General features: G+C 47.1%; 1 protein-coding gene across 1 annotated transcript in view; it reads right to left on the bottom strand.

Moving 5' to 3' along the window:
• Window positions 1-24610, bottom strand: part of ONECUT2 (one cut homeobox 2) — an 89671-nt gene extending 65061 nt beyond the window's left edge. The window contains exon 1 of the mRNA XM_063128215.1: window positions 23341-24610. Within this exon, the coding sequence (XP_062984285.1) occupies window positions 23341-24583 (1243 nt within the window). The 5' untranslated portion in view covers window positions 24584-24610. The remainder of the gene's footprint in view (window positions 1-23340) is intronic.
• Window positions 24611-27449: the final 2839 nt, after the last annotated feature.

Raw genomic sequence — 27449 nt, forward strand, 5'->3', positions numbered from 1 at the left:
TCCATATAATTCATCACAGGAATATGGGTAGGGTGACCATATGAAAAGGAGGACAGGGCTCCTGTACCTTTAACAGTTGTATTGAAAAGGGAATTTCAGCAGATGTCATTTGTATATATGGAGAACCTGGTGAAATTTCCTCTTCACCACAGCAGTTAAAGCTGCAGGTGCCCTGCCCTCTTTTAAATTTGGTCACTCTAGTATAGCTCCTGCAGCTTTAACTGTGGTGATGAAGAGGGGATTTCACCAGGTTCTCCATATATACAAAGGGCACCTGCTGAAATTCCCATATCTATGCAACTGTTAAAGATACAGGAGCCCTGTCCTCCTTTTCATATGATCGCCCTAAATATGGGAATCTGCCTTATACTGGATCAGACCATCTGTTCATGTATTGTTGGCACAGACTGGCAGCGATTCTTTGGGTATTCAGACAGGATTCTCTTCCAGCCCTACCTGGAGATGCCAGGGATTGAACCTGGGACCTTCTGCATGCAAAGCAGGTGCTCTACCCACTGAACAACACAGCCAGCACCAGGGATAGAGCCCTATTTTGTGAGAGCAGCCACCACATTTTCTCAGCATTCCAAATGTGCCCACTAACCTAAAAAGGTTGGGGACCTTTCATGGCTCAGAGTGCTTAAATATGGTAACTCAGACTCCTAAGAATGCCTACGTTCTAGAATTACTTTTTGGTCAGGTTTTCAATCATCTAGAGATATACCTGGGTGAGGGGGGAATTATAGGATGTTTCTGCTTTTACTATTTATACAGAAGAGATAACTTGAGCATGTTTGTGCAACTTCAGCCACCCCTGCTGACTGGGGATGGAACAAGTGATGCCTGCTAAAAACTGTCCTTTATATACTCACAGCTATTTAATGTAATGAAAGTAATGAACTACTTTCACCCTGTCCAAAATCCATTTCAGAGATGCTCTCTCCCCGTCCCTTGGTTCTGAGGCTCCATATTATCCTGAGGAAGACTGCTCAGAAGTAAACTCACTTGAGAGGGTGTCCTCAGCACCACCACCCCATTCTATACCTGCTCAGCCATAGGATGTTGCTTTTCCATCACCTGCCTCGGGGGATGAATTTCCTGTAGCCTCCTCTGTTCCTCAGCCACACAGGAGCATGAGACTATAGAAACTGACACTGGCCCTTTAAGAACTGCAGTCGGTATCCAGCAGGGGTGGAGCCAGCAAAAGACCAGGCTCTGTCAGGCATCTTAAGGCCTTGACTGCAGACTTTTGCTGGGACAACAGCTCCCTATGGGAGAACCCTTCAGTTAGTGTTACATGCAGTGCGCTCTCCAAGTCTACCTTTGCCTGATGTGGATTCTGCCTTGCTTAGCGTGGCCCAAAACAGACACTGAACACTGTGGTGCAGACTGCTTCCCCTGGGCCTCACACCTAGCCATTGGGGACTGCATTCCCATGGTGGGTGGAGTCAAAGGGAAAAGAATGGGCGCCAAAACACACAAAATACTGATCAGTTTTAGCTTGAAGCTCTTACTGCCATTAACTAGGCCTTAGCTTAGGCTGGGACTGGGGGAATACTCCACAAATGATCAGTGGGAAGGGGTGTGGCCTTCTGGGGAGCCCCAGAGGGCTGTTTTGGGTCCCCAGGCAGACCAGGTTTGGGCCACAGGTGAGGTTGTGCATGGGTTGTATTAAGGGGAGTGGATCAGATGTCATGGAGAGACCATTTTCAGTGGCATCCCTATGACAATCGTGCTATGGGCTCCATCAAATAAAGGACACGATCCCTATTCCAGGTTGAATCTGGTTCTGCTCACCCTACTTTTCAAGCCTGGAAGCTGGTCTAGAGAATCCGACTTGACAGAAAGAGAATGAAGCTGATGGGATGCAAACGATGAGCAGCGGTCAGCAGTTTGGCTGTCCACAATAACAGGCCAGCCAGTTATACAGGAAGGACTCCCAAATGTAAATGGGTCCTCAATTATTAAACAGACCTTATCCTGGTGTGTTTAGTTGGGCAAGATTCCCTGTGGTTCAGCCGGAGAGGGAACTTTCACTCTCGGTGGTATGCAGATCAACACCCTTTGCCACATGTTATTTTGCCCCTTTACTGCTTTTCCCATTCATGTGCATTGTCCCGTTCCCCAACTGTGTGATGCTGCCCTTATTTATTTATTTATTTATTTATTTATTTATTCCATTTTTATACCTCCCAATAGTTGAAGCTCCCTGGGTGGTTCACCAAAAAAGAAAAGGGAAAAAAAGATTTTCGGAAAAAGATACCAGATATTCAACTTCATCTTTTCCCCATCTCCTGCATAAAAGCGTACTACAAGTGGAAATTTGCACTGGTTTTCAAATATATGTATATTCGTTTAAGGTATTCTTAAAATAAGAATATGCCATCACAGAAACTCATTAAGGAATTAATTAGTCAATAAACATCCACTTTGCCAAGATATTTCTCGGAGTTCATTCCATGGTTTGATTTTCTTCCCAGAAAATCATCTCTCCTAGCTTCTCAGCAAACTAAACAACAGACAATGTTAGTGCATCATGGGATATTTCTCACAATGCAGCAGTACATCTTGTTACACCCTCACACCCCAATTCTCTGTCTACTCGGGTTTTTTGTTTCCTTCGAAGGAAGAATTTTGTAATACTTGGTTATTTTCAAATATACAGGTTGAACACAGGTGGAGATTCACAGCTTAAACCACTCCAACAAACGCCACTACCCAATCAGATTTTGAAGAGAACTACCCACGCCATTCAATTCTTCTTGCAGAGAGTGACTCAGCTCTATGTGAGTCTTCTCCACTTTCACTCCAAAATTGGTAACTTCACTGTTGGTCTCCTGTTCACCTGGCTTTCCCCTTCATTGCTAGTGGGGGGAATAATGATGAGACATCTCCTCCCATCACCTATGCCTTCTTGGGCCATCTTCACTCCTACTGAGGCACCTCACCTGAATATCAGGGGCCATCAATTGTCAGATGTTAAGAGGTATTACTCAGGTTTTTTGTTGTTTATTCGTTCAGTCGCTTCCGACTCTTCGTGACTTCATGGACCAGCCCACGCCAGAGCTTTCTGTCGGCCGTTGCCACCCCCAGCTCCCCCAAGGTGAAGTCTGTCACCTCCAGAATATCATCCATCCATCTTGCCCTTGGTCGGCCCCTCTTCCTTTTGCCTTCCACTTTCCCTAGCATCAGCCTCTTCTCCAGGGTATCCTGTCTTCTCATTATGTGGCCAAAGTACTTCAGTTTTGCCTTTAATATCATTCTCTCAAGTGAGCAGTCTGGCTTTATTTCCTGGAGTATGGACTGGTTTGATCTTCTTGCAGTCCAAGGCACTCTCAGAATTTTCCTCCAACACCACAGTTCAAAAGCATCTATCTTCCTTCGCTCAGCTTTCCTTATGGTCCAGCTCTCGCAGCCATAGGTTACTACGGGGAATACCATTGCTTTTACTATGCGGACCTTTGTTGTCAGTGTGGTGTCTCTGCTCTTAACTATTTATCAAGATTTGTCATTGCTCTCCTCCCAAGAAGTAAATGTCTTCTGATTTCCTGGCTACTCAGGTAGCCTTTCCCAAATTGGTACCATTCAGTTGTTTTGAACTTCAGCATGGCCAATGGTCAGGAATCCTGGAAGTTGTAGTCCAAAACATCTGGAGGGTTAAGAGAAACTGAGGCTAGATTTACACTACTGCTTTATAGCAGTATTGAAGTGCACTGATAACTGTTGGGGCTCATTCCATATATTGCTTTCATAGTGTTAGATCTTGCTTTTTATTCCACATTCGTAATGATTTGACACAAGGTGTAGATCTGGCCTGAGTTTCAAGGGATCCTGGGGGCAAGGGACATCTAGAACCCCACCCCACCCACCCCCAACAACTTACAAGACCTTATTTTGGCTTTAGTTGAGGAGGTGTGTGCTGGATGTGGGAAGCGAAGACTTGGCTGAACCAAGGAAAATAAACTTCAAATAAAGGAAGTTAGCATTAGGCACAGTCCCTTCCACTTTTGAACCCTAGAAAACCAAGCCTACAAGAGATTGCAGTGTAGGTTGTTTGGAGGACATTTGCCAAGAAATGCCCATTTCTGCCTTATTAAACACACACACACACACACACACACACACACACCACACGTATATATAGTCCGTGTGTCCTCTACAAAACGTCTTCAATTATTCTTTCCTCTTAATGTAACTTTGCTCCATCCTGATTTCATATGATTAGTACTTACGACATGCTCCAAAGTCAATACTGGCTATATACATTTAAATTATTCTCTTCCTGAAGGAGAATGTGTATGTATATTCGATTACTGGAGCCAAAGTCCAAATGTGATTAAATTACGGTCGAGGTATACTTATAACCCCGACAAAGCCTGCCTGTTTCCATGAGAATAATTCATCTTAAAAATGATATAGTGCACCAAGACATGAATGCTAATATTTCCCCCCATATTAATATTTTGGCCTGTGCCTCTAGTGCCTGGGGAAAACACTACTACTGAATCCAGCAATACTTGGCTCAGGTTGTGTGTGCTGTGTTTTATAAAGCTTCAGAGATCTGGCTGTGCTTCCATTAGAATCAATGACGCAGGGAGGTAATTTCAGACCCTGGACTTAATGGTCTTATGGGGAATGGAGCTCCAGATTCCATGTGTAAAACTTCAGCTGTGAAGTAAGAACTTAAGAAGTGCCAAGCTGGATCAGACCAAGGGTCCATCTAGTCCAGCACTCTGTTCACACAGTGGCCAACCAGCCATTGGCCAGGGACCAACAAGCAGGACGTGGTGCAACAGCACCCTCCCACCCATGTTCCCCAGCAACTGGTGCACACAGGCTTATTGCCTCGAATACTGAAGGTAGCACACAACCGTCAGGGTTAGTAGCCATTGATAGCCTTCACCTCCAGGAGTTTATCCAACTAACATTTCAGTTCTCACCACCGTCAGCATTATTATATGCTTTATAACTGCTTCTACATTCTTTACATGTTGCTCGGAAAAAAAGCAAAAACGACGGAAACAGTTTGCCAATCCTGATAAAGAAAAGCATGTGCGCTTTTGCATTTTAAACTCACTTAAATCATAGCACCATCACAACAACAGGAATAAAATAGACTTCACTTTTGCACGTTGGTTTGGGAACAAGCACCATATTGTGGTAGAAAATGATAATATATAAACAGTTAGAAATAATAAAAAAGCACATCTGTAACTATATACATCAAAACATAAGAAGACACCTTATACTGAGTCACACCTTTGGTCCATCTGGCCCAGGATTCTCCCAACAGCTGGAATTGTTTAACTTGGAGAAAAGAAGAGTAAGACATGACAGAGTTGTACAAACTGATGCATGGCATGGAGAATGTGGATAAGGAGACATTTTTCTCCCTTTCTCATAAAATCAGAACCCAAAGCAGTCATCCCATGAAGCTGATTGGTGGGAGATTCAGAATCGATAAAAGGAAATACTTCTTCACACAGCACATAGTTCAACTATGGAATTCACCTCCACAAGCCATGGTGATGGCCACCAATTTGGATTGCTTAATAAGAGGATTAGACAAATTCCTGAAGGCTAGTCTGGATGGCTGTGTGGTCTCTCCACTATCAGAGGCATCATGCCTATGTACACCAGTTGCTGAGGAACATGGGTGGGAGGGTGCTCTGGCACCCATGTCCTGCTTGTAGGTTCCCCGTCACCAGCTGGTTAGCCACTGGCTTCCCCCCTGTCTAAACATGCAGGATTGAGCCCTTAGTCGGAAGACAGAAAGTGGCAGGAGTTAGTAGCAGACATTCAAATTTGCTAGGTGCTGTGAAGGTTTCTAGTTGCACCTAGAACTGTCCCTAGGCCTCCTGAGTTGAAAAGACAAACAATGCCACATTTCCAAAAATATTAAATCCACCTGTTCCCTAGATGTGTCTCCATTGTTAGGAGAACACACAGGCTGCTCTACCAAAATGTCTACATCCTCTGCATGTTTACCCAGAAGTAATTGTCTGTGTGTTTAATGGTGCTTACTCCTGGGTAAGTATACCGAAGATGGCAGTCTTAAAAACTGTTCTGATTTTAAACCCAAGCACAACTATGCAATTTGGTTGTGCATCGGGGCTACAAAAAGAAAAAGAAAAGGCTGGTTCGAGCTGCTGCTGGCTTAACTGGATTGGGTCGCACCACGTGATACAAAGAAATCAATCGCTAAGGGCAGGCTGAAATTTACAAAAGCTTTCTCGCTCCTTCCGCTGCTGTTTCTCAACCTACTTGACCTTCTAAAGGGTCGGGGAGGGAGGGGGGCGGTTTGCTACCGTCCTCCTGCATAAAGCAGCGCACTTCAATTCTCAACAGTTGACATACGAGGTTCGAATTTCGAGGAGGAAATGTTTTTAGGGATATTTGAGTGGGAAGCATGTTTCAAAGGGCTTTCCCTTCTCCCTTCTTTTATCCCGTGTACGAAAATGGGTAGTGTCTACATTTATTTGGTAAAATCAGACGAATTTAACTCCATCTGGCCTGAGTTTCTTAGTGCTTGCTGGATGGGTGGGGGTTGCGGTAACGCAGTTTTGAGTGGAATTCGCTCTGTACATGCACCGAGACACTCTCCCTTTCATCCAACCTATGGATATAAGCAGAAGTCCTGGGTAATGCTAAGGCATGGGAAGAAAGTTAGGGGTCTGAGTCCCACTGCATAAATGAAGGCTTTGATGGGGATCAGAGGCAGAGACGGGGAATTGCTGCTAAATGGGGGTGACACACAAAAAGGTTTACAAGAGACCCTATATTTAGCCCACAATCCAAATAATCCACAGACCTCGCCCAGGGCAGCCCACGAATCCAGTGGAGGCTGGTGGCCCCGATGTTAGTGGGGCAGTGAATACATTCTGAGTTTCAGTAAGAATCAGTCAGAACTCTAAAGGAGCTATCCAAAGTCTTGACCCTATCCCCAAAGTGGGTATCTCCTTTAGAGTTCTGACTGAAACCCAAAGCAGACTTCCTGCCTCACTGACATAGGGGTCACCAGCCTCCACAGCTGGAATCTTGCAGCATCCCAATTTGGGCTTCTGTAGATGAATGCTTCTATTCTTTTATGATGCAATGTCTATTTGGAAGCCAGGCCCATTGAGGTTAGTTATGTTTGCTCCCAGGAAAGTGGGTATAAGATCACAGCTTTGGTTTTGTTCATTTGTTTAATTAAGGCTGCGGCCTTAAACTCCTGAATTGAGCGTTATCTCAAATTGAAACGAGTCTTAGGCCACAGCTACACCTAAGGTTTATCCTGGTATCATCCAGGGTTCGCCCCTGCCTGAGCACTGGATCCCCTGTGTGTCACCTAGGTGAACAGGTTTGACCCCTGGATGATCCAGGGATAAACCTTAGGTCTAGTTATGGCCTTACTTAGCTTACGATCAAGATTTTCTAAGCACGCTGATCTGGAAAAGTTCTGGCATGCCTCTGATCAGGCTGCACGTTTTCTTTAATTGGGTGTCAGCTTACTCCCAGAAAAATGTCCCCCTTAGTGCAATCCGCTAATCAGTTGACTTGGAATTTACCCTCCAGTGAAAGGAGTCCGTTTCATTTATCCACAGGACTGAGTCAGTGGTGTAGTGCTTACAGTGTTAGATTGGAATTTAGGAGATCTGGGTTCTAGCCACCTCTCAGCCATCAAGCTCACTGGGTGAGTTTGGGCCAGTCACTGATCTTCAGTCTAACGCACCTCACAGGGTTGTTATGAGGATAAAATGGAGAAGAGGACCATGTAATCTTAATGGGTTTCCTTGCAAGAGGAAAAAAAGGTGGAATATAAATGATAGATAGATAGATAGATAGATAGATAGAGCCAGTGTGGTGTAGTGGCTAAAGTGTCAGACTGGGAGTTGGGACATGAGAGTTCTAGTCCCTACTGGGCCATGAAAACCCTCTGGGTGATTTTGGGCCAGTCGAAGACTCTCAGCCCAACCCACCTCACAGTGTTGTTATTGTGAGGCTAAAATAGAGAGGAGGAGAATTATGCCTTGGGTTCCATAGAGGAAAATAGGTGGGATATAAATGCAATAATAAAAAAAATTAAGAAATAGATAACGTCCTGTTCCGACTAGGCACTTTGACTTGGAAGTAAACATCATTGATTCCCATAGAACTTACTTCAAAGCCAGTAGCCGTTTTTCAGAGCAAGAACAACACCTTTGCTTGCAGCACGATCCTAAGCATATTTTGAAAGAAGAAAGTCCCATTGTGTACAATAGGAAGGTACCCTCCTAGATGTGTTGAGGTGTGTCTCAGGTTGAGCTTTTATATTGTTTTTTTTATATTATGGTTTTATACTGTTGTTTTATACTTTGAATGTTTTTAATTTTTGTGAACTGCCCAGAGAGCTCCGGCTATTGGGCAGTATAGAAATGTAATAAATAAATAAATATTTGCCTTGAAATCAATTTATAGTAGAATCCCATACATCTCTATGGAGAAGTAAATGCCAATACATTCAACGGGACCTGCTCCCAGGGATGTGCATACAGGATTGCCGCCTAAGTTAATTTCAAAAATAGGCTGCAAGCGCTGTGCGTTCTTTCGTGGAGGTAAGTCCCACTGAATCTAGCAGGGCTTACTTCTGAGTAGAGCCATTGTTTGATTCAAGACATCAGGCCCATCCTAGGCATGTCTACTCAGAAGTGAGCCTCACGAAGTTCAATAGAGCTTACTCTAGGGTAAGTGTGCATTGGATGCAGCCAAGGGCAAGTTCCTATACTTGTCCGCACAAAAGTATGTTTCAGAAAGTTCAATGGGGCAATCAGTGCAGGCTGATGGCTCCAATGTCAGTGGGCCTGTGAATCTGCTCTCGGTTTCAGTCAGAACTCTAAAGAAGCCATCCAAGATGCTGAACCCTATCCTCAAAATGGGTTTAGCACTTGCATAGTTCCTCTAGAATTTTGACTGGGTCTGACTGAAAGCCAGACCAGATCCACAGCCCCTCTGGTATCGGCTTACTCCCAGGAAGGAGAAGCATAACATTATGAGTTTTGTTCAAATAGATCTGCATAGGGAGAAAGCAACAGATTTTTTAAAAAACAAAACAAAAGATATACTTTATTAACTTGTTTTAGAGTATATCCATATATGTCACAGCAAGTACTATTTCAGAAGCGGGGTGGTTCCCCCAGCAAGGGAGAATGCCTCGTCAAAGACAGATGGTGCTTGTCACATGCCATTTTTATAAGTACTATTCAAAATAATTTAAACTATTTTAAAGAGAGAGAAAAAAGAGTCCGATTAATTGGTCGGGCGCCTTTTTAATCGATCAAGAGGTTTTAAATTAATCCATTTTACCGAATAGTCGAAGAAACGAGGGTGCCCTACTTCCCAGACAAACCTGCATAGGATCCGTTTGCGCAGGTATTAAGGGATGCAAAACGATGACATTGTAGACCTCCTACTTTACGGGTGTGGCTTGGAGAAGACAGAACTCTGCCAGTTACATATTTCTGCACCCCACTGTTTGGGATGGGGAATAAACAGCTGGGCGCAGAAATATATAACAACTTTGCTGGTGATATGAGCTAGCATAACTATTCACAAGCCACCGGCAGCCCGACTTTATGCATGTTTACTCCGAGGTAAGCGTGCATGTACAATTGCAGCCTTAAAAGTTTGGATTTCAGATGGTCTGCAATGCATGACAGCTCGATCCGAAACGCAGTTAAGTTACTCTTACTCGGGAAGGAAGGAAGGAAGGAAGGAAGGAAGGAAGGAAGGAAGGAAGGAAGGAAAGAAAGAAAGAAAGAAAGAAAGAAAGAAAGAAAGAAAGAAAGAGAGAGAGTTGGAAATAAGTTGCATTGAAATCAATGAGACGTATTTCCAAGGAAATGCATTTCGGATGTAGGTGTTAGATTTTTTTTTAAACAGCCCAGCACCCCCGCATCGATCGATCCCATCGATTACGCTGGCATTTTACTTCCAAATCAAATTAAGGCAATGTTTAAGTCCAAGCGATTTCCAATGGACTAGCGGCTTAGGTTATCTAATCGTTTAAAGAAGAAAGGTGGTGGGATCTGTAGCCTAACACCCCGTCTTGGGAAACACAAGCCTTGCGATCCTGGGCACACCGCGCGGGGGGGGGGGGGGAGAAGCCCTACAACTCCCAGGAATCTTTAGCCAGCCGTGCTGGCTGAGAGAATGCTGGGAGTTGTAGGATTTTTGTTTCATCTCAGGCTCCATAGCCTTTTGTCCGCAATCGCGCTGAACGCGTCTCATGGTTTGCACTGGAACTAACTTCCAGGTTAGGTTAGGGTCGGAGCCTGAAACCGATTTGGGGGAGGGGGGGAGTCGAATTCACGAATGGCGCTTCACTGGTGTAGACGCAACCTTTCCACTAAAGATCTCTCTTTCTCTCTCCCCGCCTCTAGCCGTTGTCAGAACAGGCTTCAGCGCCAGACTTCGGGGAAAGACTCAGCCCCAAGAGAGAAGAAAGAGGGGTGTGCGGGCAACCCTCCCGCTCCCCCGCCAGCCTGGAGAGCGCGAGTGGAGGCTGGTGGCTCCGATGTCAGTGGGGCGGTGAATCTGCTCTGGGTTTCAATCCGACGCAGTGAGAACTCCCCGGGAGCTCTCCCCGGTGCTGCACTGGGGATTGGAGGCGGAGGGGCGGTAGAAGCGAGGCGCTGGTGGCGGTAGAAGCCTCCGCCGCCTCCGCTGCGTGCTGCTGGGAAAGGCGAGTGCCACCGGCTCGCTCTTCCTGGAAAGGCGCCGGCTCTCGAGTTCCTCTGGCCGATCAATGCGGGCTCGGGCGCGCACGTTTCTCTGTTGTTGCCAGCATTAATGCGCTTTTAATCTTCGCAACATTATCAGCATCGATCCGCCTCCATATACACATCGGCTTGAGAAAGTGACACAACCGCAGGGGCGCCGAGGCAGGCGGGAATAAATAGAAACAAACAGAGACGGAGGAGGAGGAGGAAGCCAAGCCGAGAGCGGCGGGGTGGGGCGGGGGAAGAGGGAGCGAAAAGGGTCTCCCCAGCCCTGGGGCTCTTCAAGGGAGAGGGCTAAATCAAGCGCTTTCTGTTAGCTGTCCCTTCCTAATGCCCGTTTCCCAACAAATCAAAACACCCCCTCCCCAAGAAAACCCTCATTAAGATCAACCAAATTTCCATAAAATTCTGCAAGCTTCTGAGTTCACCAGAAGTGTTCCTCAGGCCAGGTGGAAACAAAAAGCCCACTCCCAGCTGTCAAAGGGGATAATTCAAAAGTTGGCAGCCTTAGTAGCTAGGTACTAGCTTCCAAATCACGTGAGGTACTGGTTCCTCTCTATTCGGGCCTGGTTAGGCCTAATCTAGAGTATTGCGTCCAGTTCTGGGCTCCACACTTTCAAGAAGGACGCAGACAAGCTGGAGCGCTGGAGCGTGTTCAGAGGAGGGCAACCAGAATGATCAGAGGTCTGGAAACAAAGCCCTATGAAGAGAGACTGAAAGAACTGGGCATGTTTAGCCTGGAGAAGAGAAGATTGAGGGGAGACATGATAGCACTCTTCAAATACTTAAAAGGGTGTCACACAGAGGAGGGCCAGGATCTCTTCTCGATCCTCCCAGAGTGCAGGATACGGAATAACGGACTCAAGTTAAAGGAAGTCAGATTCCAGCTGGACATCAGGAAAAACTTCCTGACTGTTAGAGCAGTGCGACAATGGAATCAGTTACCTAGGGAGGTTGTGGGCTCTCCCACACTAGAGGCCTTCAAGAGGCAGCTGGACAAGCATCTGTCGGGGATGCTTTAGGGTGGATTCCTGCATTGAGCAGGGGGTTGGACTCAATGGCCTTGTAGGCCCCTTCCAACTCTGCTATTCTATGATTCTATGATTCTACTCCAACCTTCAGTTCTCCTACAGTCCAGGGATGGGCTACTTCTGGCTCTCCAGAGACTTTGGTCTACAACTCCCATCAACTCTAGCGAACATAGCCAATGGTGAGGGATCATGGGGGCTGTAGGCCAAAACAGCTGTAGGGCCACAAGTTACTCAGCCCTGCTATAATCTCACTAAGCCTTTTCCAAGCTGGTGCCTTCCAATTGTTTTGGATGTCAACTCCCAGCATTTCTGGACATTGGCTATGGTGGCTGGGCCAGATGGGAACTGTAGTCCAAAATGCTTGGAGGGCACCACGTTGGGGAAGACTGGTTTGGAAAACCTCAAAAGCTTGCACAATTTTGTGGAATTTTGGTTGATTCCAATAACAGCACGGCCGAACTGTTGACGTTCCAACAGAGGATCATAGGAAACTGCCCCCAGATCATTGCCCTCACCAATGTGGTCCCTCCAGATAGTTTGGACTACAACTCCCATCAATCTCAGCCGGCATGGCCAGGGATCATGGGAGTTGTGGTCCAAAACATCTGGAGAGCCCTGGGTTGAACAAAGTAGGTTCAAACTATTTGTCTAGCTAGCTAGCTAGCCCCAGGATTGTCTACTCCAGCAATGGGCAGAAGGTAGGTCAAGATCTACCAGTAATCTCTGGATGGTTTGCAGGAGATCAGCAAGGGTTCCTGACTCCCAGTTGTTGAACAATGGTTGAGAGCCAGTGTAGTCTAGTGGTTAAAGAGTTGGACTGGGGCTCAGGAGAGCTAGATTCCAGTCCCCACTCAGCCAGGAAACTCACTGGGTGACTTTGGGCTAGTCACTGACTCTTAACCCAACCTACCACACAGAGTTGTTGTGAAGATAAAATGGAGAGGACAATGACTATGTGAGCCACCTTGGGTTCTTTGCAAGAGGAAAAATAGGTGGGATTTAAATGCAATGATAAATAAACAATTGCAAGTAAAATGGAAGTTAAAAACAGCCACCATCTCCAAAAATCTCTGCCATGGCTGATCTTGTGATCATTGCATCTCTCTGAGCCTCATCTGCCAAACAGACATATTAATTGGTTGCTTCGTGTGGCTCTACCAGCCACACCGAGAGGCTTGTGTTAGAATCCCTGATCCATAGTAACTCAGATGGCAGGCTGTATTTGTATATAATGACTGGGTTTACATGGTCAATGGAGCCACTATAGCTTATTTAATGGGGGTTGTGATGTGTGTGGCTCCCCTTTTGAATAGTCAAGCAGATGGTCTCAATGGCTTATTGTATTATGCGAACTACGCAAGGGTGGCTTATTTGAGGGTTAAGTAATCCTGCATAACCCATGGGCTATTTTGCATAAATCACAGTGGGCTGCAGCGATTGTATGAATTCTCCAACTGTGTATGGCTCATGAAATGCAATTGGTAAAGGAGTGCCTCCCTATTTTCCACCTGGGTTGAATCAGGGTTCTAGTAAAAACCAAAATAGATCATACAAGACTGAAATCTGTCCACCCCTGGTCCAGTGCCTGGCTCTCCAGGTTCTTATACAGAAGCCTTCCACATCAGCTGCTGCCTGATCTTTTTTCTTCAATTGGAAAGGGCAGGGATTGAACACAGGACATTCTGCATGCAAAGAATGTACACTGCCTCAGAGCTATGATCTTTCCCCAAGAATGCTAGCCAGGCCCACAATCTATGGATTCTGGAGCACTGAGGAAGAATCATAATATATCATGTGTACAATGCAACTGCAGGCAGGTACATTTCCTTCCTTCCTTCCTTCCTTCCTTCCTTCCTTTCTTTCTTTCTTGGAGAGAATTACTAACATACATTCAAAAACCTTTCCCAGTAAAAGCAATGGGATGTACAGCCCCATCTGGCACATAACTATGCATAAGTGTATAAAAGGGTTGTTTTCAACCTTAGTGTCCTCAGTCTTGATGGCAATTATGCATAATAATACATGGGACACAATTTAGCAGCAGTTAACCAATCTAAACCCCTGTAAGCAATCTAGAGCTAAAAATTGGGCATTAAGCACATGGCAGTGAAACAGATTAAAACTGTAACCATGTCCTGGGCATGTTTACTTACTTTTAATTATTAGCAAATATGAGGTTACAGCTTCAAAAAGTCCTTCACTCTGGCTATCCCCTGGCTTTATTTATTTATTTAATATATACCCGAATTGCTCCTCCGTACTGATTTACAATAAAAACATAATGAAATGTAACATTTCCAAACTAAAACATCATTGTTTAAATGTATATATTGCAATAAAACAGGTTTCCTCCCCCCTAAAATCAAAGAGCAGCATTAATCAGTAACAGCTTGGTGGAACAATGTAAGATTGTATCCAATGTGAGTCTAATTTAAGTCCAGTTCAGTACAATGGGTCTTCTCTAAGTAGGACTAACATTCCTTACAATGCATAGTTTTTGCCAGCTGTGTAAAGGCCAAAAGCAAACTAAAGCCTTCCCCAACATAGTGCCCTTCAAGTGGTTTTGGACTACAACTCCCAGAATTTATGACTATTTGCTATACTAGCTGTGGCTTTTGGGCTCTTGGGAGATGAAGTCCTAGCATTTGGAGCACACCAGTAAACTTCAGTATCTTTGTACCATTTTCACTGAGTACCCAGAGCACTTCACAAAAGTTCTCCTATTCATCCTTTCCTGAACTCTGTAAGGCAGGAAATAATAATAATAATAATAATAATAATAATAATAATAATAATGTGGGTGCAGGGTGAAATATTAACTTATTTGTTTATTATTACATTTATATCACACCTTTTTTCTTTCTTTAGGAGCCCAAGGTGGCATACATAATCCTCCTCCTCTACTTTTTATCTTCACAACAACAACCCTGTGAGATAGGTTGGGCTGAGAATCAGTGACTGGCCCAAAGTCACACAGTGGGATTCCATGGCTGAGCAGGGAATGGAACCCAGATCTCTTGAGTCCTCATCCAAAACTGGAACTGCTACACCACATTGGCCCTGTTCAGAAGACACCTTAAACCATGGCTTTAACCATGTTGAATAAGGCATGAATAAGTTGCATGCATACAGATGACACCTGATGAAATTCCCTTTTCTATACAAATGTTAAAAATACAGGAGCCCTGTCCTCCTTTTCATAGGGTCACTCTAATAGAAGATTAACACCCAAACCTTCCATATACCAAAGTAGACCAGTGGTCCTTCAATGTTAGGGTTGCGGCACATACCTTATGCCTGGAGGGGGTGGCAAATTTGGCCCTCATGGATTCCCAGAAGGCCACATCCCTTCCTTGGCTCCACCCTTTCCCCCCAAACCAACAGTCATTGGGCAGCTTCTCTGGTTTTGTGTAGCTTTTTGTCCCCACTCTAAAAGGTGGAAACACCTCTCCAAAAGCTTAGTTATTGGCAGGAAGACCGCCTGGCCCCTACACTGTAGTCCTTTCGTCGCCAGCTGAAGACCTTTTTATTCTCCCAGTATTTTAACACTTAATTTTAACTTAAATTTAAATTTTACTGTTTTAACTCTGTCTTTTAATTTTATATCAATTTTGCTGTGTGGTTTTTATTCTGGTTGTGCTTTTTATATTGTATTGTGTATTTGTGCTTTTAACCTGTTGATTGTCTTGCTATGATTTTAATTTCTGTGAACCACCCAGAGAGCTTCGGCTATTGGGCGGTATAGAAATGTAATAAATAAATAAATAAATAATAAATTAGGCTAAAACAGGCTCGTAATTTTAGTCCCACCTCTTCTGCCTTTGGTCCCACTCACCACTGACATGTGGCTCAAGGGAGCTTCTCCAAAATGGAGGCTCCAAACCTCTGTTCTAAGCCCACTCTTGTCTACCCTGGCTCCAGGATCTCAGGCGAAAGCACTGTGCAGCCTGCTAACTTAAGATACTGAGGATTGTGCTCAGATTTCTTTCATGCCGGGCACTTCCTGTACTGCTGACCTACGGTCTCCTCCCCAGTACCTGCAGGTTTTACAATATGCAAGAGCATAGCCTGGTTCAGGAATATATCAAAGATGGGTCTACGCAATGCATTGGAGCTGTGGTGGCTGGTGCTCATTGGGGCTGGTGAGGCAGAGAGCAGGGCAGACACGCAATATTCCACTGAGATTGTCAGAGGTTGGCAGGAGAAGAGGATGCTGTTCTTTCATTAGCATTGAAGATTCAACAGTCCAGTGGATTTCTTTAAATGGCATGGAAGGGACTGCCATCTTGTCCTTCACCTTGAGCAGCAAAATGTCTTGGGCCTGCCCTTCCTTCTTAAAAATAGGCCTAAGCTTTTCTTTATTAAGTTATAAGTTCAAAAAGACCTATATATTGAGATTTTTTTGTAGTATGCAAACTAATACATGCATTCAATCAAATGGTTAAAAAGTAGATGATATATAAGATACAGGAGAGACTATGTACTTCTTAGAAGTATCAATATTGAGATTTTTTTGTAGTATGCAAACTAATAAATGCATTCAATCAAATGGTTAAAAAGTAGATGATATATAAGATACAGGAGAGACTATGTACTTCTTAGAAGTATCAATATTGAGATTTTTTTGTAGTATGCAAACTAATAAATGCATTCAATCAAATGGTTAAAAAGTAGATGATATATAAGATACAGGAGAGACTATGTACTTCTTAGAAGTATCAATATTGCCTTGCACTTGTGGCAATGAATCTTCTGGACACTGATTGGCTGAGTGGTGTGATGGCAAAGAATGTTCACAAACATTCCAACCACTCAGGGAACAAAGCTAAGCTGTCAGAATGTCTACAGTCCCTGCCCAACTTTTGAAATTTCACTCTTGATTTGAACCAACCATCCAATTCTTGGTTTCTTGTTCTAGTGGCATTCTCTGATGCATTATGTGTAGCAACTTACATAATTAAGAGAAATTAATTTTTGACACCTGGTTCAAAATACAGAATATAGTATTAAATGCAATGGCATAGCAAGATGGTTGCTATAAAGACACAGATAGACTTTAATGTGAATAGGTGTTCCAAGAATTATCTATTTCATAATATTTTCACTACTTATAATTGTATGTTTCAGTTTCAGGTTATATAATGAATAATATTCATGGGTTGATGTATACACAAATCTAGGCAAATGTTGGAATCCTTTCTCAGATGCAACTGGGAATTAACATGATTTGAGTACACTGATTCTCTATTTAACAATCACACTTCTGCCTAATGCTATTTGAGGGTTACCCCGCGCCTCTTCTGTGCAGAACACTTTTTAATGCATAGGTTCATATCCATAAACAGATGCCTATTTCCACATGTGTATTGCTCTTGTTAAATCATGATGACATGTGCACATGTAGATTCAAAATTTCATTAGAAATAAATAAAATGTTGAAATATTATTCGAAATGAGCATTATTATATTAACCAAGTTATAAATGTTGTCATTATGCTGCTGTTTTACTTTCTCTCTCTCTCTAGTAGAACTTTGCTTCTAAACACATGGCTGAACTGTAGCCATTAGGTACCCTTCAGCCCATTGATTTCAAGAATGCTTAACACATTATTTAGATTACTCAGACGTCAGTACTTATCAGCTCTATAGGGCTTGCATCCAAGTAAGTGTAAGTGTGCAACCATAGTTAAGGATGAGTCCCATGACCATTACAAAAATAATAATGTGTGTTTAGTTATGGACAGTGACTTTAATGCTGTGCGAATTGCAGCTTTACAGTGCAATCTACACCCACCTACTCAGAAATCAGTCCCATGGAGTGAGACTTACTCCCCAAGTAAGTGTGTATAAGATTGCATCCTAAATGTGATAAAGGAAAATGGAGATCAAGATTCTGGTTGTAGCAATCAGGTAGGAAGGCGTCAGAGTAAGGCTGTTTTGTGAATATTAACCCACAATGTATGGGCACAACCCACGGTTGTGTCTCCTGCAAACGCTCCATGGAAATAAGCATGTAAGGACCGCACTAGGCTCTTGTGCACTCCCCATTCATGCCTATGGTGGCTGGGCAGGAGCCATTTCCAGAAGACTGCATCTCACTAATTTATTACATTACACTAACTGATCTGCATGTTTCATTATGACTATTCTTGCATTACTGTTATGCAACTCACCTTCACTTTTGAAGGGGTTTGTACAAAAGACAATCCCAGTGTATTGTGCCTAGCATATTCCTGTTTCTGTTTCCAATACTCTTAAGCCAGCTAAAATCTCAATGGAATGCAAATATTACAATAAAAGCTAAAAAGAATAAAACAAATAGCAGGGATCTATAAGCAGGCATTTATTCAATGAAACAAATACTATAAACAAACACAGGCAAAAGATTCAGCTACTGTTTAAACACTTTCAAGTCCTATTGATTCCAACGGGAGAGGCTGAAGCATATCTTTAAATCCTCCCATTGAAATCAATGGGGCTTAAAGGTGCTTAATTGTGGTTATAATTTGTGCCATAGATTATTACAGGGCCTGATCTTGTACATTCCGTAATTAATTATTCTTCTGCCTGATCTTCCTGTGCCTTTGGTATTAGGGTGACTTTAAACATCTGGATGGATCCTCAACTTGCATTCTTCCTACGAAAAGGCACTTGCACACGAGTGCACCCACCATAACTTAGCTCGACACTGTAAACCCCCCCCCCAAAAAAACAACAACAACAACACCCGATTACTGAAGGGTCCTTTTGGGATTGCAGTGTGAATACAAACCAATTGCTAAGAAAGAAAGATAGTAAGAAAAAAGCTGTGTAAAAAAAGGTATGCGTGTTCCTTTGCACACTAGGAAGGAAGCGGGGATGAGATGGGGGGTGGGTGGGTGCTCCTGTTTTCAAAAGCGATGCATTTGCATGCTCTAAGTGGGAACTCGGCCATGTGCCCCTGTGCCAATTAGTCGCACATCTGATGCTCTGGAATTGCGCAACGGCCATTGCGCATTCAGAGCTAACTAGAACAAGAGGAGGAAACGTCAGCAGGGCTGGAAGTCTCCCCTCCCCCGTAACCTCCCTAGGGGGGAGATGCGGAAGACAAAATGAGGGGGGTGGTAATTAAGGAACACCGGGTGTTAATCGAAACCACGGCTTCCTAATAGCACTAATATTAGCCGGGACAGGCAACTGCGGGGAAAATGTTGCCACTCCTTCACAATCAAGGGCGCACGAGCAGTGGAAGGAATATATGAATGTGTGAAGCAAATGAAAGAGTTCCTCCTCAAGATCTTCGTGTGTGTAATCTGTGCATGTGTTATAGTGATTATCTCCCCTCCCACCCCCTCTTTCCTCTTGTGATGTTTCCCTCTCTAATTGAAAATCGTTCCGTTTAGGGTTGGGTGCAGAGAGGAACTGGGAGGGAGAGCGTGGCCGCGGCGGGGCCCGTTTTGCATAAGTGATATTTATCGCAAAGGTGAAAACAATTAACTGGCGTGTTTCCCCAGCGAGGGCAGGGCGACTTGAAGATGGATACGACGAAACGGGGAGTCCAGAAAGAAAGGCAGAGAGGAGCGGGGGTTCGCCTCTCTGCCGGGGCTCCCCTCCCCGCCTTTTTTCTTTTCTTTTCTTTCTAAATCGATCAAATGGCACCCACCAACGCTCTCTGCTTATTTTTTTTTATTTATTTTTTATTAGAGGTGGGTTTCTGCTCGGGCAAACAGCCTTAAATAGGCATTAAATATGTAAAGAAATCAGCACAGCACAGCGGCCCATCTCACCCTGTGGGGGTTGAACATGAATTTTTTATAAGTCCGAGAGAGGGCGGAGGTGGGGGGGGGGAAGAGAAGAGAGGGAAGAAAAAGAGAAGCCGTCCTCATCACCCAAACGCGGCTCTTGAAATTGACCAGACCCTCTCACGGTAGCCCTTGGACGCAACGCTCTGCTGTGAAATTGACTAAACCAAAAATCTTGAAATAGGTGGACGCCTCAATGATACATTTAATTAAGTACCTTTCCCCACTCCCCTCTTTCCCTCTTGTCTGCCAAGTTCTTGGTCGGTTCCTGCCCAGTGTGCTTGCTTGGCACACAGAGACACCACCCTCATGATTCCCCATTTCCTGCTCCCCACCTCCCCATAACTACCGATATTTCTTTTAATAATTCATAAAAAGAGGGCTTTTGTTCTCTGTGTCCTTCTCCTCCCCGTCAGTTCCCACACACCTCTTTTGCGGGTCTCTGCAGCCACTGTATGGTACCCGAGCCATTTACTCCTTAAATCGGATCTTACTAGAGCCAGCCAGTTTCCCTACACGACCTGCAAAGGTGAATTTGATCATATTGGGTGTCTACATGTAGCAAAGGGAACACCCCAGATTGTTTTGCAACAAGTGTGCCGGGGTTAGTTCACATGCCGCGCCAGATCAAGACCCGCGCCACCCAAACTGGGCCGAAGTACATGCGTTCATTAAGCCGCTTTAGGACGCACCATCTTCTGTGCCGGTTTTAACAGGTGTAAACCGCACGTCTGTGAAAGCAACGGGGAAATTAAAACGGCTCCGTGGCTAAATCAGACATTTGCTCAAATAAACAAGTTTGTTCGGCTTAACTAGCCGGTTGCCCCATCTTCAAGGCATTTACTAGAAGGAAACTTCATGGGTTTCAATGCTCTTACTTTCGTGTAAGGAATTTAGGCGAGAGATACAAGACAGCCACCTAAAAGCACAACCTCTATACCTGTTTACTCAGTAGTAAGTGTAAGCTATGTTCAATAGGGCTTACTCCCAGGTAAGCGCAGGTGAGATTGCAACCAGCATAAATGTTTATGGCATCATCTTGACTTGAGGACGAGGCATCTTTGAAGATCAGCGGAATTCTTTTTAGAAAAAAGTTTCGAAATACCAGCTTCCATACGCAATATCCGAGGCTGATCCCATTGAAACCAATGGGCTTTACTTCCAAGTAACACTGTCGAGGATTTTTTTTTAAAAAAAAATACTAGACTTGTGCGCCCGTGTATATTCCCCCCCCCCCCCATCACGAAATTTCTACTACTCTGTTTAAATCTTCGGTGAGAAATCAGGCAAGAATCTGATGTGATCGTCAAAATGTGCCAAACCAGGAGAAAACACAACCGTAAGCCCCGCCGAAGAACCGCTCTCCGTCCCCAACGCTTTATTTTATTAGTGCAAACAACCTTGCTATTAAAAAGGGGAACACCATGCAAAAGGCTGGTCGATAGACCAATTCAGACGTTTCTCACGTTAATTATCCTCACTAAGACCGAATGAGGAACGGGGAGGGGGGAAGGGGGTGGGGAGCTCATCTTTGGCTACACGGTGTTTCCAAACTGTCTTGTTAGGAAAAGGGTGACAAGTGCAATTACACACACACACACACACACACACACACACACACACACACACACACACAAGGATATGTAGCCACAGAGCCAGTAACACCAGCGCCGGATCATAGCCAAACGCTATCTATTTATTTATCCATCTATTTCCTATGCTAGTTTTCCATGTGCTACTGGACTGACTCATAATTAAGCGAGCAGGGATGCTAATTAATAATAAATCACCCTAGACATGCAGATAAAGCACCCCTTCTTCCTTCTTCCTTCCCTTCCCCCTCGCCCCCCCCCCCCGGGATTTGAAATGGCCAGAAAACACCGATGTATATGTATATTCAAAGGGAAGGATAATGGGGGAGGGGAAAGGGTGAGGCGGGGGGGGGGGGAGAGAAGGATTTGGAAACCAAAAGTCATCTCTGCCAAAGGTATTACTGTGTAGTCCCCCCTCCTAATCAATACCAGCCAACGATTAATTGCTACAGAACAGAATCAATCAAACTACAGGTGAATGAGGCAATTGTCAGCAAGAGGCGGGATTCCTTTCCCTTTAAATGCATTTGTAAACATCCTACGATGGCATTATTATGCGCGTGTGAATGGAAATCTCTGCCTAAACATGTCTAGCTCGGAACACGTATGAAACAAAAGAAGCCAACGCGCTCCGTTTGACAGCCATGGGCATCTCGGCTACATTGTGGTGGGTGGCGATGAAAGAATTATAGGCGCATCATGGGTGCGAATTCTCTCATCCACACTTTTTAATGATCCGCTTCCCCTTTGTAATGCATACACATAAAATAGATCTATTTTAAAACAGCAGCAGCAGCAACAACAACAACTCAGGCATCATGATTCCCTCGCCTTCTGGCGTCTCCAAGCTTTTAGAGACCGTTCGGCATAATTCGTTTCCTAGAAAGATCGCCGATCAGCTAGCACACACATTTCCCGTGTCTATTTTTCTCAGGATGATTCATTTGCCAACAGTCCGTACTGCGATATTTTTCATTACACACATAGCAAACCTTAATGGACGAAATGTCTTTGCCATCTTTAGAACAATAGAAAGATAGGAGGCTTCCCCTTCCTACCACTAGAGGGCGCTCGCAAATAACTCGGCACACATCAAAAGAACAATATACCAGCCCCCCCAAAAAGTGATTGTTCTCCCTCTATCCTCCTTCACTTCAAATACATCCAATCTGTTCTGCAGAAAAAAGCGCCCATTTCCCCCCCCCTCCGTCCCTGCCTTCCAAAAGAACCTCGAAGCTTTCTGATGCATTCATCTGGTAGCTCAAATTCTCATCTCCTCATTTTTCACAGCCCAAATGCGGCTTTTAATTTTCTTGTTGCCACCGATGATGACTTTGGAATGATACAGACATACCTGGGACAAAGAGGGTGGCAGAAATACAGATTCCCAGCTCCACACACCTGCAAACATTCCCCGATTCATCCGGCAAAGCGTGTTAATTCGGAGCAAAGATGAAAGCTGTGGTTTTATGTTACATTTCAAAGGGATGATGATGATGATGATGATGATGATGATGATGATGATGATCCAAGAGTGGAGACCCACATCTGAGAAATCTCCTTTTAAAGCATAGGCATACATACACAAACTGCCCCCCCCAAAAAAAATACCCTAAAAACTGAAAAGGGAAGAGCAAAGCTCTCCAGGGAAGTTTATCGAGAAGGAATGAATGCAACTTCTCCACACTCCATAACCTAACACAAGACAAGCTTCGCCAGAAGTGTTTTCATTTTGATCATTCCTGTTGGGAGGTTTAAACGTCAGGGATTTTTTATTATTGTTATTATTATTTACGGATGGGGGGGGGGAGGAGAGGAGGGTGCTGGCATCAAGAAACACCAGAAGCCCAGGTCAAAACCAAGATTGGAGACAAACATACACACAGGAGGGGGAAGAGAAAAACCTGACTAAGACATTGTCTTGTTAGCACCGCCACCGTCGCCACCAGAAAAAGCAAGACTGTTGGTTCTGTGGACAACACAGCCAAGTTCAAAAGCCTTGTGTGGAAGTAGCTCCGAAGTGAGGACCCCGGGTTGTCTAATTCACACACGACGAACCCAGGCTTCAACGCCCGCCCACCCCGCCGCCGCCCCGGGAACAAACAGGACTAGCCGTTTGTTACTGGGAAGGGATGCGGAGAGATTTGATGCTCCGCCGTGACCTCCCCTGGAAGTCAAGAGCGGGAGCGAAACTTACCAGCTAGTCTCAAGGCTGACATCCTCTGGAACTCGGGTTCCTGCAGCCATTTCCACATTCTCCTGAAGGTCTCCCTGCCCGATTTCAGTTTACTCCAAGGTTTAGGGTTCCTTAGAAGGTCTGAAAGAGTCCCCTGAGAGCGGCACAGCACCCTCTGGGCGAAGATGGCCTGCGGGATGCTGTAGCGCTTCAGCTCTGCAGTGATTCTCTGCGCCACTTCTTTGGTGTTGATCTCCTCCAACTGGCCCGAGCTGTTGACCTGGGGCCCCGAGGAAGAGGAAGGCGGCCTCTCCCGGCCCGAGGCCAGGACGGGCCCGTGGGGCGGGGGGTGCCCGCCGCCCCCGCCCCCGCTGCCGCCGCCGCCGGGATGGCTGGGGTGGTGCATCCCGTTGAGGTGGGACATCATGGGCGCCGGAGGGGTGCCCAGCCCCCGCGAGAGGTGCTGGTCGCCGCGGGCCAGCATGGCCGCGTGGGCGTCGAAGCCGGGGCTCAGCATCTTGTCGTGGCCCGCGGCGCCGTAGCCGTGGAGGCCCTGCTGGCTGTTGTGGAGGGAGGCCAAGCCGTTGCCCAGCGGGCTGCCGGCCAGCGGGGAGAGGCTCTGCCCCATGCCGGGCATCTCCTTGTAGGGCCCGTAGAGGTTGTTCATGGCGGGCAGCCCGCGCTCGTCGCGCATGAGGGTGAAGCTGCCGCTGACGTTGCCGGCGGAGAGGCGCTGGTGGTGGGGGTGGCCGTGCGGGTGGTGGTGGTGGTGGTGGTGGTGGTGGTGGGCGTGCGGGTGGTGGAACTTGTCCGAGACCGTGGAGATGGGCGGCAGCGGCTGCAGCGGCGTCAGCGTGGTGTAGGTGCTGCTCATGCCCATGCCGGGCGGCGACGAGTCGCAGGGCATGCTCATGGCGTGGTGCAGCGGGATGGAGAGCTCGGCCCGGTAGTCCCCTGCCCCGTCCAGCAGCGAGGCCATGCTGCTCACCATGGCCGAGCGCGACGAGGCGGACGCCAGGTCCTGGTGGGAAGGCGGCGGCGGCCCGGGCGGCCCGGGCGGCCCCGGCGGGTGGACGCGCAGCGCCCCGGCGCTCCGGCTCGAGGGGTGGTGGTGCGGGCTGGGGCTGCCCATCAGCTCCTGCTCATGGCTCGAGGGCCCGCCGTGCAAGGGGCCCAGCGTCTCCAGGCTCAGCGTCTCCGGGTTCATGGCGCAGCTGTCCAGCTCTTTGGTGAGGCATCGATAGGAGGTGCAGGCGGTCTTCATTCAGGCCATGGAGCGGCGGCGGCGGCGGCGGCGGCGAGGAGGAGGAGGAGGAGGAGGAGGCTCCTTCCCAGGCTGGGCTTCCCCGGGCGGCTGCGGCGGCTGCTGCTGGCTGGGTCCTGGATGGGCGAAGCTGCTGCCGGAGGAGGAGGAGGAGGAGGAGGAGGAGGGCGAGGATGCTGATGCCGCCGCTCTTGCTGCTGCTGCTGCTGCTTTTTGGGGGGGGAGGAGGAGGGGGCACGGGGGTGTCTCGATAAGGCCTCTCAGTTGTGTGCGTGCGGGTGTGAGTGTGTGGTGTGTGCGTGCGGGAGGAGGGGAGGAGGGGGGAGCGCGCGACCGGGGAGCCCAGAGAGGGAGAGAGGGAGAGAGAGAAAAGAGAGAGAGAGAGAGAGAGAGAGGGAGGGGGGAAGGGAAGCCACCAGCCGCTCCCGTCAGCCCGGCCAGCGCCGCTGCTGCCTCCTCGCCATGTCCGAGCCCTTGCCTGCTCTTACGTCTTCTGTTTGGGTCGCGGGAGCTGTCCAGAGTTAGCGCTCGCGCCTCGCCTCCCCATCAACCTAGCCCGGCCCCGGCGGAGGGGGGGAAAATGAGCGAGAGAGGGGGGGGGGAAGAGAGAGAGAGGAAGGGGGAGGGGGCGGTGTCCCGGCCTCGAGCGACGGGCCGCGCGGCCACTGAGACGCCGCCGTGCCGCCAGCCGGCTGGGGCCTTGCGGGGGCTAGGCCAATGGCGAGGCCCGGGAGGCGGAGCTCCGCGTCGAGAGGCTTCAAGCTTGCCTGAAGATTCCCAGGCACTGGAATCAAACGCCAAGGAGAGGCCGAGAGACGCACAGAGAGAGGGAGGGCGGGGGGAGAGGGAGGGAGAAACACACACACACACACACACACACACACACACACACACAGAATTTAAAGGTGCAGCGTCCTTCTGTTCTTGGGCGCCCGTCCGCGCCCAGGCGCAAGTAGGAGCGCACGCCACGCACAAAGAGAACGGCCCTGGACACGGGAGAAGGGGGTTGTGTGAATAGGGGCGGGGGGAATCGAACCACGCCCGGGAGCCTTGAAGAAGAAGAAGAAGAAGAAGAAGAAGAAGAAGAAGAAGAAGAAGAAGAGATGATGATGATAATGATGATGATGATGATGATGATGATGATGATGATGGACTGGGTGCCAAGACGCGACCTTCGTAGCTGGGAACGGGGAAGTGGGAAAAGGACGCAGATGCCCACTCTCCCCAACGATGTGGCTGCAAGAGATGGAAAACGTGGCCGCCTCTGTCCCCATCACACACACACACACACACACACACACACACACACACACACACACACATCGCCAGCACATGCACGCGCGCACACACGCACAGACACCCCAGCTAGCCAGGCTTGGGCAAAAGGTTGAAAACGTCGCGCCCTCTCGTCCTCCCCTCCCCCCCTTCCCACAACCACGGTGCACCTCCGCATTTCCCCCCATCTGGGGAATCCGGACCCCTCGCGAACCCCAGACTCGTAAGGCTGCAGGCCGTACAGACACCGTGGGCTTACTTCCGAGTAGGATCGGGGCCCTAGAGACACACAGGCCTCGCCTCCCTGCGCCGGATCAAAGTCCGTCGGAGGCGCTGTTCTGTTTCCGAAAGGGCCCTCTGGATAGCTCTTGGGCGCCTTTTTCCTATGCGCCCAAACTGACCCCCCCTCCTTTAAATACTACTGTCTCTTGGGGGGAGTGAGCGGGTGCGGGTGTAGGGAGGAGAGCGGCCTGCGAAGCTGTGCCTGGCCGATCCCCCTCGAATACAGAGAATATTTCAGCCGCTACCCCCCCCGCCTCCCCCCCCCCGCCTCCTCCAGCGCGCTCTCCCTTCGGACGCGCCGCCGAACTTAGCAAAAACTTCGCTTCATTATGCAGTAGCCGCGCTCATTAGCGGTTGTGTTGATAATCGCAGCTGAGAGGCAGCGAGCGGACCTGCAGCGCCCTGCTTGGTAGACGGCGGCGCTGGCCTGCGAAAAACAAACAAACAAACAAACAAACAGGGGTGGATGTGCATAATGTCTGTGCTATTTATGGAGTGGGGGGAAGGTCCCGTTATGAAGACGTCTGTTGCAAAACCAGAAGATTGGCGGCTACGAATGGGCGCCTTAGGGCTGCTCTGAGTCAGGATTTTAATCAGCTTTCACCCCCCACGTCCCCCCCCCCAAAAAAGGTTTTCTGGAAAATCAGCCCCCACTCCGTTCCCCAATCGGCGCTACCGATATTATGGCGAGGTGATTCTTACTGTTATCATTTAGCTATCAGTGTGCATGGAGTCTGAACAGGATAATATAAGTCAGGGGGAGGAAGAGAGGTCTCTGCCCCGGGGAATTCCCAAAGCAAAAAAGACAAGGAGAAAAAAGAAGAAGAATTGACTTCCAGAATGCGTGTGTGTGAGGATCGCAATCCTATACCAGCCTTCCCAATTCTGAACACATTTGAACTGCGATCCTAAGCGCACTTCGAATCTCATCGCAGGAAAGTTCATGGGTCCAATTCCTGACGTGGGTAGCCAAAGCCAACCGACTGGATTCCCATTTCAATGGGAGCGTACAGCAGGTGCTCAACTCTGTCAATGGGATTTTAAAAGAATTCATTTCGGCCGGATCGTGCTCAGTACGTTTAGATGGGTTTGGGAGGAATCCCCTTCATTCTGTTGGCCTTCACTCCCCAGGAAAGTAGGGGAGGATCGCAGCTTGACAAACACCCTGCTTCTAAGCACATCCACTCGGAAGTACATCTCATGCGACTTCATCCAGGCTAGATAGAGTCGCCGACGTGGCTTGTATGTGGAGGGAAATCCTAGTGTAATCCGTTGGGTTTGCTGCAAAGGGCTTTTGCTTAATTGGCGA

The sequence above is a fragment of the Elgaria multicarinata genome, chromosome 6 (genome assembly GCF_023053635.1).
Source record: "Elgaria multicarinata webbii isolate HBS135686 ecotype San Diego chromosome 6, rElgMul1.1.pri, whole genome shotgun sequence".
Taxonomy (NCBI): Eukaryota; Metazoa; Chordata; class Lepidosauria; order Squamata; family Anguidae; genus Elgaria; species Elgaria multicarinata.